Source organism: Bos indicus x Bos taurus, chromosome 25 (genome assembly GCF_003369695.1).
Source record: "Bos indicus x Bos taurus breed Angus x Brahman F1 hybrid chromosome 25, Bos_hybrid_MaternalHap_v2.0, whole genome shotgun sequence".
NCBI lineage: Eukaryota > Metazoa > Chordata > Mammalia > Artiodactyla > Bovidae > Bos > Bos indicus x Bos taurus.
Genome location: NC_040100.1, coordinates 6,201,116 through 6,212,542, shown reverse-complemented (window position 1 = coordinate 6,212,542; position 11,427 = coordinate 6,201,116). Strand labels below are relative to the sequence as shown.

General features: G+C 57.3%; 2 protein-coding genes across 5 annotated transcripts; one reads left to right on the top strand and one right to left on the bottom strand.

The window, feature by feature from the left end:
- The first annotated feature begins 81 nt into the window (after positions 1-81).
- On the top strand, positions 82-7,458 carry TAF6 (TATA-box binding protein associated factor 6). Of its 4 annotated transcripts, none has more exons than XM_027527451.1 (15): positions 82-181; positions 2,776-2,991; positions 3,089-3,175; positions 3,295-3,448; positions 3,640-3,696; positions 3,771-3,890; positions 4,109-4,254; positions 4,338-4,415; positions 4,522-4,623; positions 4,706-4,888; positions 5,375-5,449; positions 5,577-5,702; positions 6,215-6,388; positions 6,614-6,811; positions 6,926-7,458. In XM_027527451.1, exons 2-15 carry the CDS (start codon positions 2,836-2,838, stop codon positions 7,304-7,306), a joined length of 2,037 nt encoding a protein of 678 aa, XP_027383252.1. In that variant the 5' UTR covers positions 82-181; positions 2,776-2,835; the 3' UTR covers positions 7,307-7,458. The 4 variants fall into 4 exon arrangements, with proteins under 4 accessions (XP_027383252.1, XP_027383250.1, XP_027383249.1 ...); XM_027527449.1 differs by lacking the exon at positions 82-181 and adding an exon at positions 192-448; XM_027527450.1 differs by lacking the exon at positions 82-181 and adding an exon at positions 198-287.
- AP4M1 (adaptor related protein complex 4 subunit mu 1) lies at positions 7,390-11,391 on the bottom strand. Its single transcript, XM_027527456.1, has 15 exons — positions 11,183-11,391; positions 10,992-11,080; positions 10,498-10,604; positions 10,314-10,410; positions 10,104-10,214; positions 9,936-10,016; positions 9,652-9,714; positions 9,505-9,571; positions 9,349-9,402; positions 9,100-9,206; positions 8,904-8,998; positions 8,540-8,584; positions 8,267-8,317; positions 8,033-8,144; positions 7,390-7,865 (listed from the first exon to the last, which is right to left on the bottom strand). The coding sequence occupies exons 1-15, from the start codon at positions 11,238-11,240 to the stop codon at positions 7,644-7,646; spliced, it is 1,359 nt and encodes a 452-aa protein (XP_027383257.1). The 5' UTR covers positions 11,241-11,391; the 3' UTR covers positions 7,390-7,643.
- Positions 11,392-11,427: the final 36 nt, after the last annotated feature.

The following is an 11,427-nucleotide window of genomic DNA, read 5'->3' as shown; positions in this document are numbered from 1 at the left end:
GCTCCTTACACGCAGGCATAGAGACACCATTTTTATATCATTTCAGACTCTGAGACTAGGGAGCTCATTCTGGCTCAGGGAAGGGGCAAGGGACCCGCTCTCGGTCTCTGCCAGGACCTGCTCCCGGAGGGGGCGGGGCCAATATGGCGCCGAGCGCCGGGTGAGCGGCGCTTTGGCGGCGGTGAGAGGCTTTTCCAGCGCTGGGCGTTCGGCTGGCGGGGGCGGGTCTGAGTGGTACCCGGGACTAGACCCTTTGAAGGGCCCTTGTGGGGACCCAGAGGAGGACGGTTGGTTGAGTGTCCGTGTGCGTGGGGCCTCTGTGTGTTTGCACTGGAGGGATGTTGGGGGATGAGGTGGGCTCTCTACGCTTTCTTTCGCGCTGTACCCATTGCCTGGAGAACCTTCGACCCGCTTCTCTGCTGGGGAATGCTACACGGATCTAGATCAAGTTAGTCTCCTGTGACGCCTCCTTGCCCCTTCCACTGACCTGAGGTTTCCTGAGGCCGTGGCGTGTTTTGTGAGCCTTTACACTGGCAGAGGGTACCGCGCGGGCTATCGAAAAATTAGTAGGAGCTCGCCAGGGAACTGGGACACGACCGCCTCCTCTTTACTCGGCTCCAGGTCCAGAGTATGTGTTGAATAAATGTGTCCTCTGCAGATAAGATTTATAAAAGTGGGGGAGGAGACCTGGGATAGGTTGGGAAGAACGAAATTGTTTTTCCCTTCCCTCTTCTCGCCCCTCCATCAGGCCCACACCTGCCCCTCACCACCTTGCAGTCGGTCCTGAACACTTTTGACATTAGACTTCCTAATGCCAGGTTCAAGTGAGCCACTTTCCTTTTGGCCACAAAGTAGATTCCAAGCTTGGGCCTATGTCTTGTTCGATAATAATGGTACCGAGTCCTCAGTGAGTTCCTAATCTCTAAGCCTTACAACTCACTCATATATTCAGCAGGTATTTGTTGAGTGTCTGTCTGGGGACTCTGCATACATCAGTCAACATAACAAAGCTCTCTGTCCACACAGAGAAGGGAAGGGGCGATGTGGTGAGAAGCATAAGAAGTAATACAGTATGTATCAGCAGATGTTAAAGTCCATGGGGATTAAAAAAAGAGGGGGGTGGGGTGCAGTATTAAACAGGGTGATGGGAATAGGCAGCCTGGGGACATCTAGGGAAGGGCATTCCAGGCAGAGGGAACAGAGCAAGACCACAAAGCAAGAACATGCTTGGCATCTTGGAACAGCAAGGAGGACCATGGGGCTGGATCATAGTGGAAGAAGAAAGGAAAGGTCAGAGACTTGGTGGGGAGAGAGCAAATCATAAAGGACCCCGTAGACCAAAATAAGGATTTTGTATTTATGCTGTGGCACACTGCGAGCCAATACAGGGTTTTGAGCAGAGAAATGACCCAATCTGATTTATATTTTGACAGAATCATTCTGGCTGCTATGTTGGGAATAGACGTAGGGAGCAAGGATGGAAGCAGGAAGACCCTGTCAGGAGGCTCTTAAGGTTCCCGGGGGATGGAAAATAGTGAGCTGGCCACGCAGTGGGAGCAGAGGGATCAAGTCGGATCACCTGATGGGTTTGCGGTGAGGGCTCACATGATGAATGAGCATCTGGATTAATGGCGTTGCTATGAAGATGAGGAAAGCTGAGGCTGGAGCAGGTGGGGAGAGGGATGTCAGGAGTTGAGTTCAGAAGAAATTTTAAGTAGCCAGTTAAATATACAACTCTGGAGTTGGGAAGAAAGCTCTGGGTGGGGGATATAAATTTACCATCCTTAGTCTGTATGCAATACTGAAAGCTGTGAGAATGGTTGAGGTCATCAAGGGAATATGTATACCTCATAGCTATACGAGGACCAAATGAGGGCATTCCAGCATCAGGCAGATGAGGAGAGGAAGAACCAGCAAAGGCAATGTAAAGAGGGGCCAGTGAAGTAGGAGGAAAACCAAGAGCAGGAGTCAAAATCCTAACTGGGGTAGGTTCAAGAGAAGGAGAGGAGTTGGGGAGGGGCGTGACGAGAACCTCTATAGTAACAGGGAAGAAGACAGAGCACGTGGGTGCCAGTGATGCTCAGCGGGTGGACATAGCAATGGGAGCCTGGGGAAGTCTCTTCTGATGGCCAAAAGTCAGGGAGGAGAAGAGATGACAGGTGAGATGGAACCTGAGTCCACTGAGCTCTGTGACCATCAGAGCAGCATCAAGAACCCATCTGAAGTTTGTGGCCAGGAATTTAAAGCGCAAATTGGTCAACATGGCTGTGTATTTTCTCATCACATTCAATGGTAGGGGCACATAGGCTTAGACAGGGCAAGTTGTATTTAACCAATATTTTATATTTGTCAAGCATGAATAATGATGCAAGAAGGGACAAGAGACATAAAGGTAGGCATGTCAACCACCTGAGGGAAAAAAGACACTTTGCACATCTTACAGAGAAGAAACCCAAAGCCGGGAGCATTTAAGTAGCTTGCCTAGACAACACTGCTAGGTAGTCCTGGGGCTGGGATTTAAACTGAGAACTGAGATCGTTCTGCTGTACCTGACTTGTACTGTGCCTGGCACAGAACCAGAGCTCAATAAATTGCGTCCAGTTGGGTCCAAGTCCTACCTGCTGTTCAGCGAGTGCTGCTCGTGTGAGGATGGACAGAAGACGTCCCCCAGCTCCATCCCCCTCACGCTCCACTGTTCTCCCCTCAAGCGGCCTCCTGACTGACAGCCCCTGTTCTTTAGGCCTCACTCTCGGGTTTCTTCTCACCCCCTGCCAGGGTCTCCATCTCTCTGCCCTGGGGCATCATCCTTCCGGGGAGGGGAGGAGGGGCTCCAGAATGGCTGAGGAGAAGAAGCTGAAGCTGAGCAACACCGTGCTGCCCTCGGAGTCCATGAAGGTGGTGGCCGAGTCCATGGGCATCGCTCAGATTCAGGAGGAGACCTGCCAGCTGCTGACGGATGAGGTCAGCTACCGCATCAAGGAGATCGCGCAGGTACCCTGGTCTTCCTGCACTGCACAGAGACTGCTGCCCAGGCCGCCTTCTTCCCCAGGGTCTCCGGCTGACGTCTGTCCTCCCACCCCCCACCCAGGATGCCTTGAAGTTCATGCACATGGGGAAGCGGCAGAAACTCACCACCAGTGACATTGACTACGCACTGAAGCTAAAGAACGTCGAGGTGATGGGGACGCACAGGGTGGAGGGGCAGGGTGTCGAGACCTCCCAGGCGCTGCATTGACCTCAGCCCAGCCAGCTCAGGCTCCCTTCTCATCCAGGGTCTCTCTCCTCCTGTTGTAGCCACTGTATGGCTTCCACGCTCAGGAATTCATTCCTTTCCGTTTTGCCTCTGGTGGCGGCCGGGAGCTTTACTTCTACGAGGAGAAGGAGGTTGACCTGAGCGATATCATCAACACCCCTCTGCCCCGGGTGCCCCTGGACGTCTGCCTCAAAGGTTGGGGGAGGGGAGAACAAGGGGCAGGGAGGAGGGAAAGGGCCGTGTGTGGGTGTGAGGAAGGGCACTGGTGAAGGAGCCCTCCGTGTGAGACCCCTAATGGGGAACATGAAGGAAAACATCCGTTCGAGTGGAGTGACTTCCTAATGTCCCCGCCCGGTGGTTCACCTGGACACCTTTGTTCCTCGCAGCTCACTGGTTAAGCATCGAAGGCTGCCAGCCTGCAATTCCAGAGAACCCACCCCCAGGTAACCTCCACGCCCAACATCCACCCCTTTCCCTCCCCCCTCCACTTCTCCAGACTGCTTTCCTTTCTCGCCAGCTCCCAAGGAGCAGCAGAAGGCTGAGGCCACAGAACCCCTGAAGTCAGCCAAGCCAGGCCAGGAGGAAGACGGCCCCTTGAAAGGCAAAGGTCAGGGGGCTGCTCCAGCTGACGGCAAAGGTCAGTACAGCTGGGCCAGGCCTCTTGCCCAAAGCCAGATGGTCATGTGTGTGAGGTGGGTGAGGTCAGGGCAGAGGTTGTGAGCTCTGGCCAGTGAGCCCCAGAAACAGCTAAGAAGCCGGTCTCCGTAGGTGGGGGAGGTGAGGCTAGAGGTTTGCCTAGTGCCCAGGCCTCCTCAGGAGCTTTCCTGCCTAAACCTGGCTTCCTGATTCACACAGGGAAAGAGAAGAAGGCGCCACCCCTGCTGGAGGGGGCGCCTCTGCGACTGAAGCCCCGAAGCATCCACGAGTTGTCAGTGGAGCAGCAGCTATACTACAAGGAGATCACTGAGGCCTGTGTGGGCTCCTGTGAGGCCAAGAGAGCGGTGAGGCCCCACTACGTGTCCTGCCTTCGCCCCTCCTTGGCCCCGGGGTTCACCCCGCTTCACTCGTTCCCCTCCCCCCACAGGAGGCTCTGCAGAGCATTGCCACGGACCCCGGTCTCTACCAAATGCTGCCACGCTTCAGCACCTTCATCTCAGAGGGGGTGAGAGGCCACGGGAGGACGCAGTGGGGTTCCAGGGGTGGGCGGGCAGCAGAGGAGGCTCATGGAGGGTCCCTGCTGGCCCATCCCTGCTCCCTCCCCACCCCAGGTGCGTGTGAATGTGGTGCAGAACAACCTGGCCCTGCTCATCTACCTGATGCGCATGGTGAAGGCGCTGATGGACAACCCTACCCTGTACCTAGAGAAATATGTGAGTGGACCTGCTGGCCCGCCTCTTGTCCGGGCTCGGGGACCATCTGTCACAGCTGGCTGACGCGGGGCTTCTCCCCCAGGTGCACGAGTTGATCCCGGCTGTGATGACCTGCATCGTGAGCAGGCAGCTGTGCCTGCGGCCAGATGTGGACAATCACTGGGCGCTTCGGGACTTCGCCGCCCGCCTGGTGGCCCAGATCTGCAAGCACTTCAGCACAACCACGAACAACATTCAGTCCCGCATCACCAAGACCTTCACCAAGGTGAGCCCTTTCCATCACTGGCTGGGTTGTTATGGGAACAGTGAGCACCACGCCCACGCCAGTGTGGCTTCAGGAAGGGACACTGAAAGCCAGCGGCAGAGAGGTGCGGACTGGACTTGGACCAGATCCGCAGTGTCTTTTTTTCTAGTTGTGGGATCCCACTTTAAAGTTCAAAAACAAAAACTAATTGCTGTGGGACTTCCCTGGTGGCCCAGTGGTTAAGACTCCATGCTTCCAATGCAGAGGGCGAGGGTTCGATCCCTGGGCAGGGAACTAAGAGCCCACATGCTGCACAGTGCTGCCAGAGAATTAAAGCAAACTAATCTCTGAGGTCAGAATAGCAGCTACTTTGGGGAGGAGGGAGTGGTCGGCAAAGAGCTGTTGTGTCTTAAATGACTTATAAGGAAGTGAGTATATGAGACTCAAGTCCTTACCAGTTAGCTTTTCACACCCCTTCATTTGGGTTTATTTTCCATCCCCTTACAGAGTTGGGTGGACGAGAAGACCCCGTGGACAACGCGCTACGGCTCCATCGCAGGCCTGGCAGAGCTGGGACACGATGTTAGGCCCTGGCAGGGGAGCCCTGGGGAGGGGAGGGATCGGGAGGTCAGAGTGGGCAACAGCCTCCCGACCTGGGAGTCCCTGTGGTGACCCCCAGACCCCGGCTTCTCCCTTCCTTTACTAACAGGTGATTAAGACACTGATTCTGCCGCGGCTGCAGCAGGAAGGGGAGCGGATCCGTGGGGTTCTGGATGGCCCAGTGCTGAGCAACATTGACCGCATCGGGGCTGACCACGTGCAGAGCCTCCTCCTGGTGACAGAGCCCCACCCTCCCCCTTCTTCCCACTGATGCCCCCTCTTCCCCCGCCACACACACAGGACAGTCTTTAGCAAGCATAGAGCGTCTTCCATTCACTTATCCCCTCTTCGCCTCATGTGCAGAGCACACCTGAGTCCAGTACTGTTAATAGCTGGCACTGTGTAAGACCTGAGTAAGAAATAAGGAGTTTGAACTCAGCCTGTGACTTTCCAGCCTGACCTGCCCCTGATGCTTCTGCAAGGCACACGCCCTGTGGACTGGCTGGCCCTTAGATGTGACCACTGTAATCACTCAGCGAGCTGTCCACTCAGCCAGCTGGTGCCTGTGTTCTCTACGAGGAAAAACCTCCGCATTCCTTACACACCGATAAGCCAGCGAGCACAGCCTGGCCTCCAGCAGGCATGCACTGAAACAATGGATGACCTCCTTTGTCACCCCTTCCCTGTCCGGATTCTCAGCGTCCCGGCCCTCCCTCCACCTGGTGGATCTTTGCCTTCTCTCTACAGAAACACTGTGCCCCTGTCCTGGCAAAGCTGCGCCCGCCGCCCGACAATCAGGACGCCTATCGGGCAGAATTTGGGTCCCTTGGGCCCCTCCTCTGCTCGCATGTGGTCAAGGCCCGGGCTCAGGCTGCACTGCAGGCTCAGCAGGTCAACAGGACCACCCTGACCATCACTCAGGTCAGTGCAGGCTCGGGGAGGAAGGGGGAGCAAGTGGAGAGGGAGGGGAGGGTGAAAGGAAGGAAAACTCGGGGGGTGGTTCCCATCCCAGTGGGGCTCACAGACACCACATGCTGGGGGGCGCACCCTGATTTCTGTGAAACATGGGGCCCCCTAAGTCAGCCATCTTGGGGGAGCTGGTGAACACAGATGGTGATGTTTTCTTCCTGCTGCTGCTTTCTACAGCCCCGGCCCACACTGACCCTGTCACAGGCCCCCCAGCCTGGCCCTCGGACCCCCGGCCTGCTGAAGGTCCCCGGCTCCATTGCATTGCCTGTCCAGACGCTTGTGTCTACGCGAGCTGCTGCCCCCCCACAGCCGTCCCCGCCGCCAACCAAGTTCATTGTCATGTCCTCGTCCTCCAGCGCCTCATCCACCCAGCAGGTACCCCGCGTGGGACTGGGGATACTGGGGCCCAGGTTGGAGCACGGGAGGCATCCCCCAGCCTGGGGTGTGGGGCGGGTGCAGGCCAGCGGCACTGCCTTCCTTCCGGCCCAGGTCCTGTCCCTCAGCACCTCAGCCCCGGGCTCTGGTTCCACCACAACCTCTCCCGTCACCACCACCGTCCCCAGCGTGCAGCCCATCGTCAAGCTGGTCTCCACCGCCACCACCGCGCCCCCCAGCACCGCCCCCGCTGGTCCTGGCAGTGTCCAGAAGTACATTGTGGTGTCTCTGCCGCCCACGGGGGAGGGCAAAGGAGGCCCCGCCTCCCATCCTTCTCCTGTCCCTACCCCAACCTCAGCCCCCTCTCCACTTGGGGGCAGCGCCCTCTGTGGGGGGAAACCGGAAGCTGGGGAGAGCCCCCCTCCTGCTCCAGGGACTCCAAAGGCTAATGGCTCGCAGCCCCCCGGGACCGGCTCCCCTCCTCCCGCACCCTGATGCTGACCTTCTCCCTGGATTCTCTCTCTCTCTCCCACACACACAGACACACACATGCTGGGTGGAAGAAGGTAGTAGCCAGCTTCCCCCTATGTGACTTTCTCTTTAGATATTGTACAGCCAGTTGCTCAGAATAAAAGTTTGATTTTTAAGTTGTGATCCACTTCAGTCCTCCCTGGGTCAGGTCCCACAGGAGAGTCTATCTCGTCGAGCTCCCTGGTCTCAAGGACTCAGGACTCTTCCAGCCCCAGCCCCAGGTCAGGACACTAGGAGAGAAAACTTCGTCCTTCTCCGATGCCCTGACCGCCACCTCTGCCTCCTGTGTCCTTTGGGAGCCTCAGATCCGAATGACGTAGGCGTCGCTGTGGCTGAGGTGTCGCACCCACTTGTGGGGGTTGGCGTTGCCACAGGGTCTGAATGCCAGCCTGAGGAAGCGGACCTGGAGGCCGGAGCACGTGTGCCGGGGAAGTTCGAAGGAGAGGCTGGCGGGGCCCAGCCCCAGAGGAGCTGAGGCGGAAGGGCCTTGGCCAGGAGGCCCAGGGAGGCCTGGGACGTCCATCTGTGAGGGGGAGAGGCAGAGAACGGTGCTGAAGGCCCCGAGAGGAGGGCAGGCAAGAGAGCCAAGGGGCCAGGAAGCTGACCACACCGACCGCCTGCGTGAGGAGGCATGGGTCAGGGCTGGAGGTGGAGGCAGGGGCAGGGCCTTCGAGAATCAGCAGCTGGTACCTGGAAAAGGCCTGAAAGCTGAGAGCCTCCTTGCACTCGAGGCAGGTCCCAGCGAAGGGCTCCCTCCCCCAGTTCTGCCTTCTGCTCTGGGCTGCTCAGCTCCTGAGATAGGCTAGAGTTGGGAGAGGAAAGGGTTGGGCTCAGCCCCTGCCCCACAGCTCCCACCCCAGCGCTATCCGTTTTCCTGAGAAGCTAGTGCGACTGCCCACAGGCCCGTAGTGCACACATGCTTACCTGACCACCCCTCGAGGCAGGGGAAGATGCAGCCTGACGTTCAGAGCCTGGCTGCAAGGGAGAAGGGAGCAGTCAGTCCCAGGAAAGCCGCATCCCATCTTCATTAATGTCACCACTGGACTTGCGCACAAGCGCCCCCCACCCCCTTCCCAAACTCCAGGCTCTCCCCTGGATTCTGAGGCTGCCGGCCGCACCTGGGGGTGGAAAGAGCAGCTATCTGGGCCTTGTCTCCTACCCTCCATAGCTGGACTAGGCTGGGCTCCCCCCACTCACCTCTTTGGGGGCAGGTCACAACGTAACTTCAGATAAACCTGGAGCCTGTGTGAGGGGGTACAAATACTGTTACTCAGGCCCTATCCCCAGGCAGGGCCCCCATGTGTGGCTGTGGCTTTTGCCCCAGGAAGGAAAGAGAAGAACTGAGATCCACCCAACTCTATGAGCCATTACACACACGGAGCTGGGTCCACTTGTGGGGGAGGGTGCCTATTCTAACTTGGAGCCAATGTCACCACCACCACCACACTCCAAAATCAACCTGCGAATTACATACATACATACAAATACATATGTACACACATGTACATACATACATCGGCTTGGGGTCCAGAGAAGTTCTAGAGAGGGGAAATGGTCTCACCTGCCTGAGCCTCGGTCCCACTGCACAGAGGGAAAGAGCCGGAAGGGGAGCGGGGAAGGGAGGTCATCTGAGAGTTGGTACCTCATCACAGTCAGCTGAGACCAGAGAGGAATGGAGGTGAGTTTGGTCTCCTTACACCTGAATGGCCTCCCTCCCCCTCAGTAGATGGAATGTGCTAGGCCAGCCCGGTCCTGACCTCACCCTGAGGGGGCTGCAGACGGAGGATCCGATGAGATTCAAACTCATCCAGGTACACTGAACTGTGAAAGGAGACCTCATCCACCCGAATTCCCGGCCCATAGCCTGGAAAGAGAGAAAGACCCCCTCTGCTGATCTGTGTTTTGGGAGGGGGTGGGGATCCATGGTGGGGATCCATCTAACTAACCCAGATGAAACCTAGGACAGTGACCTCTACCTAGAAGAAAAAGACCCACTTTCTCCTCACCTCTCAGTTCGGACTTCCCCACACAAAACTCCTCAGTCAAGCCGATGCGCATCTCTGTCAGACAAAAGAGTATCAGAAGAAGCCACCATACTACCATACCCGCCATCAAGGAGCCATTCCCACACCCCAACCCGGTCCAGCCCGCACGCTGCTCACCTGAGCCGCTAGGCAGAAAGCTCTTGAGCCGGATCTCTCCCTGCACGTCCACCTTGAGCAGCGAGCCCTGAGAGCAGCGGGAGGTCAATGCCCAGCAATTCCCAGGTGCCACCATCCTCAGCCGCAGGGCTGGGGGCCCAAACTTACGTTAGAGGCTATCAGTACGGACAATCTCTCGACCACGTCCAGAAACACTTCGTTCTTTTGGCTCTAAGGAGAGAGAGGGGGTCTGGTGGTTGGAGGTTGGTTGGTCTGTCTTCTAACGTGGACAGGCAGAAAGGACAGAACAGTGGAGGCTGGGGCCCAGGATGGGGGCACAGGGCTAAGAAAAGGGATCCTCCATGTCTAGAGAAGGGGGAAAGATATGCCAGGATCTTGCACTCTGGGGACTCAAAAACCAGACGATGTGAACCCAGTAGCCCCTCCCTCACCTGGTCAGAGCGGCTGGACAGGACGGGACGGCTGGCTGCACTGCTGGGGGCCACTTTGCTCTGTTGTGTCTCGGCCCCAAACTGAAAGCACCCAAATCAATCAATCCTCATGGCTGATGCTTCCCACTAACCCTCCTCAATCCTGGCCTCCTCTGTCCCCGGACTGACCAAGCCAACGCTGCTGAGATCAAAGAGGCTGAAGGGTTTGCTGACCACAGCCTCTGTCTGAATGAAGTTCCTCAGCACCTCCGTGGATGTGGTCTGTACGTAGCCATAGTCCTAGGGACAGAGGAAAGACACTTTTTGGGTACTCGGTGGGGGAAGGGGTGAAAATGAATGCTGTATCTTCAGGGAACCGGGGACAGGGAGGCACCTCACCAGCACTTCATCCAGGAGTTCATAGACCAGAGCCACGTTGCGAGAGATGGTCGCCTCCCCTAGGGAGCCACAGTAATCACCCAGAAGAGTGGCCAACCTGCGAAAACCCGGACAGAGAGTGCATAACTCCTCCTCTCTGACTCCCTGACCCCTGCACCCGGGTGCCCAGCCCTGCCCTCCTCACCGGGAGAGCAGCTCCAGGAGACTGAAGGGAGAAATGTTTTCTGAAGTAGTGGCCACCAAGTAGAGACCGCTGTGTCTGATGTGAATAAAGTGACGATCATCGTGGTGCTGAGGCAGAGGCAAGGAGAAAAACGTTAGGAAGAGAGCTGCAGTGATTCCTGGCCATGAGACTGAGGCTAGTATCCTGATTTCCTTACTTACTAGCAGCGTGACTTTAGGCCACATATGAAACCTCCCCAAGGGGCCCAGCTTCCTAATGTGTAAATGAAGTTAGTAATAGTACCTACTCCAAAGTGGCTGAGGATTGAGACGTGTGAAGAGCTGTGCCTGGTGCGGTTAGCGATCAGTAAACCGCCATTAATATTATTTAGAGGAATGTACCCTCTTCCACCCCCCGTATGAGCTCTTAGAGAACGTCCCGGGAGGAGGTGCCTCCCAACCCCAGACCACCAACCGCAGACCCACCACCCCACCCCCACTCCCGCCAGTAGTTACCATGACAACCGGAGACTCGTCTCCAGGCAGTCCCGTCAGCTTCCGGTAGAAGAGCTCGGCCACATCCCGGCCGCCGCTGTCTCCGCGGACTGACCGAGTGGAAGGGAAGCTAAGGAGCTGGCGACACTCGCTGGCACTGGGGCCCTAGTCCCACTCAGCCCTTCTCCCCTCGCCCCGCTGGCCAAGGATACAGTCCTTGTAGATGAGCGGGTCCCCCTTGGAAGACAGAATGAAGAACTGGGAAATCATGGCCGTTCTGGAGAATAGACTAGGAGACAGCAAACGCTGGGCCTGCCCCGCCCTGCGGCCCCGGAACAAAAGGACGCGAGTAGACTGGCCCTTTAAGAGCGATTCTCCTCCGACCGCGGGAAACCCGGCGCGCGCCCCGCCTCGCCCAGCCCTTCCCTCCAAACACCCGCGCCTCTTCCCCGTCACT

What these genes read in the sequence shown, in the direction of transcription:
- AP4M1 (XM_027527456.1), bottom strand. Translation starts at nt 11,240, where the DNA reads ATGATTTCCCAGTTCTTCATTCTGTCTTCCAAGGGGGACCCGCTCATC. An exon ending in TGTGACCTGCCCCCAAAGAG is followed by an intron (nt 8,318 to 8,539) that starts GTGAGTGGGGGG and finishes TCTCCCTTGCAG; the next exon opens with CCAGGCTCTGAACGTCAGGC. An exon ending in CTGCCTCGAGGGGTGGTCAG is followed by an intron (nt 8,145 to 8,266) that starts GTAAGCATGTGT and finishes TCCCAACTCTAG; the next exon opens with CCTATCTCAGGAGCTGAGCA.
- TAF6 (XM_027527448.1), top strand. Translation starts at nt 2,650, where the DNA reads ATGGACAGAAGACGTCCCCCAGCTCCATCCCCCTCACGCTCCACTGTT. An exon ending in TCCAGAGAACCCACCCCCAG is followed by an intron (nt 3,697 to 3,770) that starts GTAACCTCCACG and finishes CTTTCTCGCCAG; the next exon opens with CTCCCAAGGAGCAGCAGAAG. An exon ending in ACGTGCAGAGCCTCCTCCTG is followed by an intron (nt 5,703 to 6,214) that starts GTGACAGAGCCC and finishes TTCTCTCTACAG; the next exon opens with AAACACTGTGCCCCTGTCCT.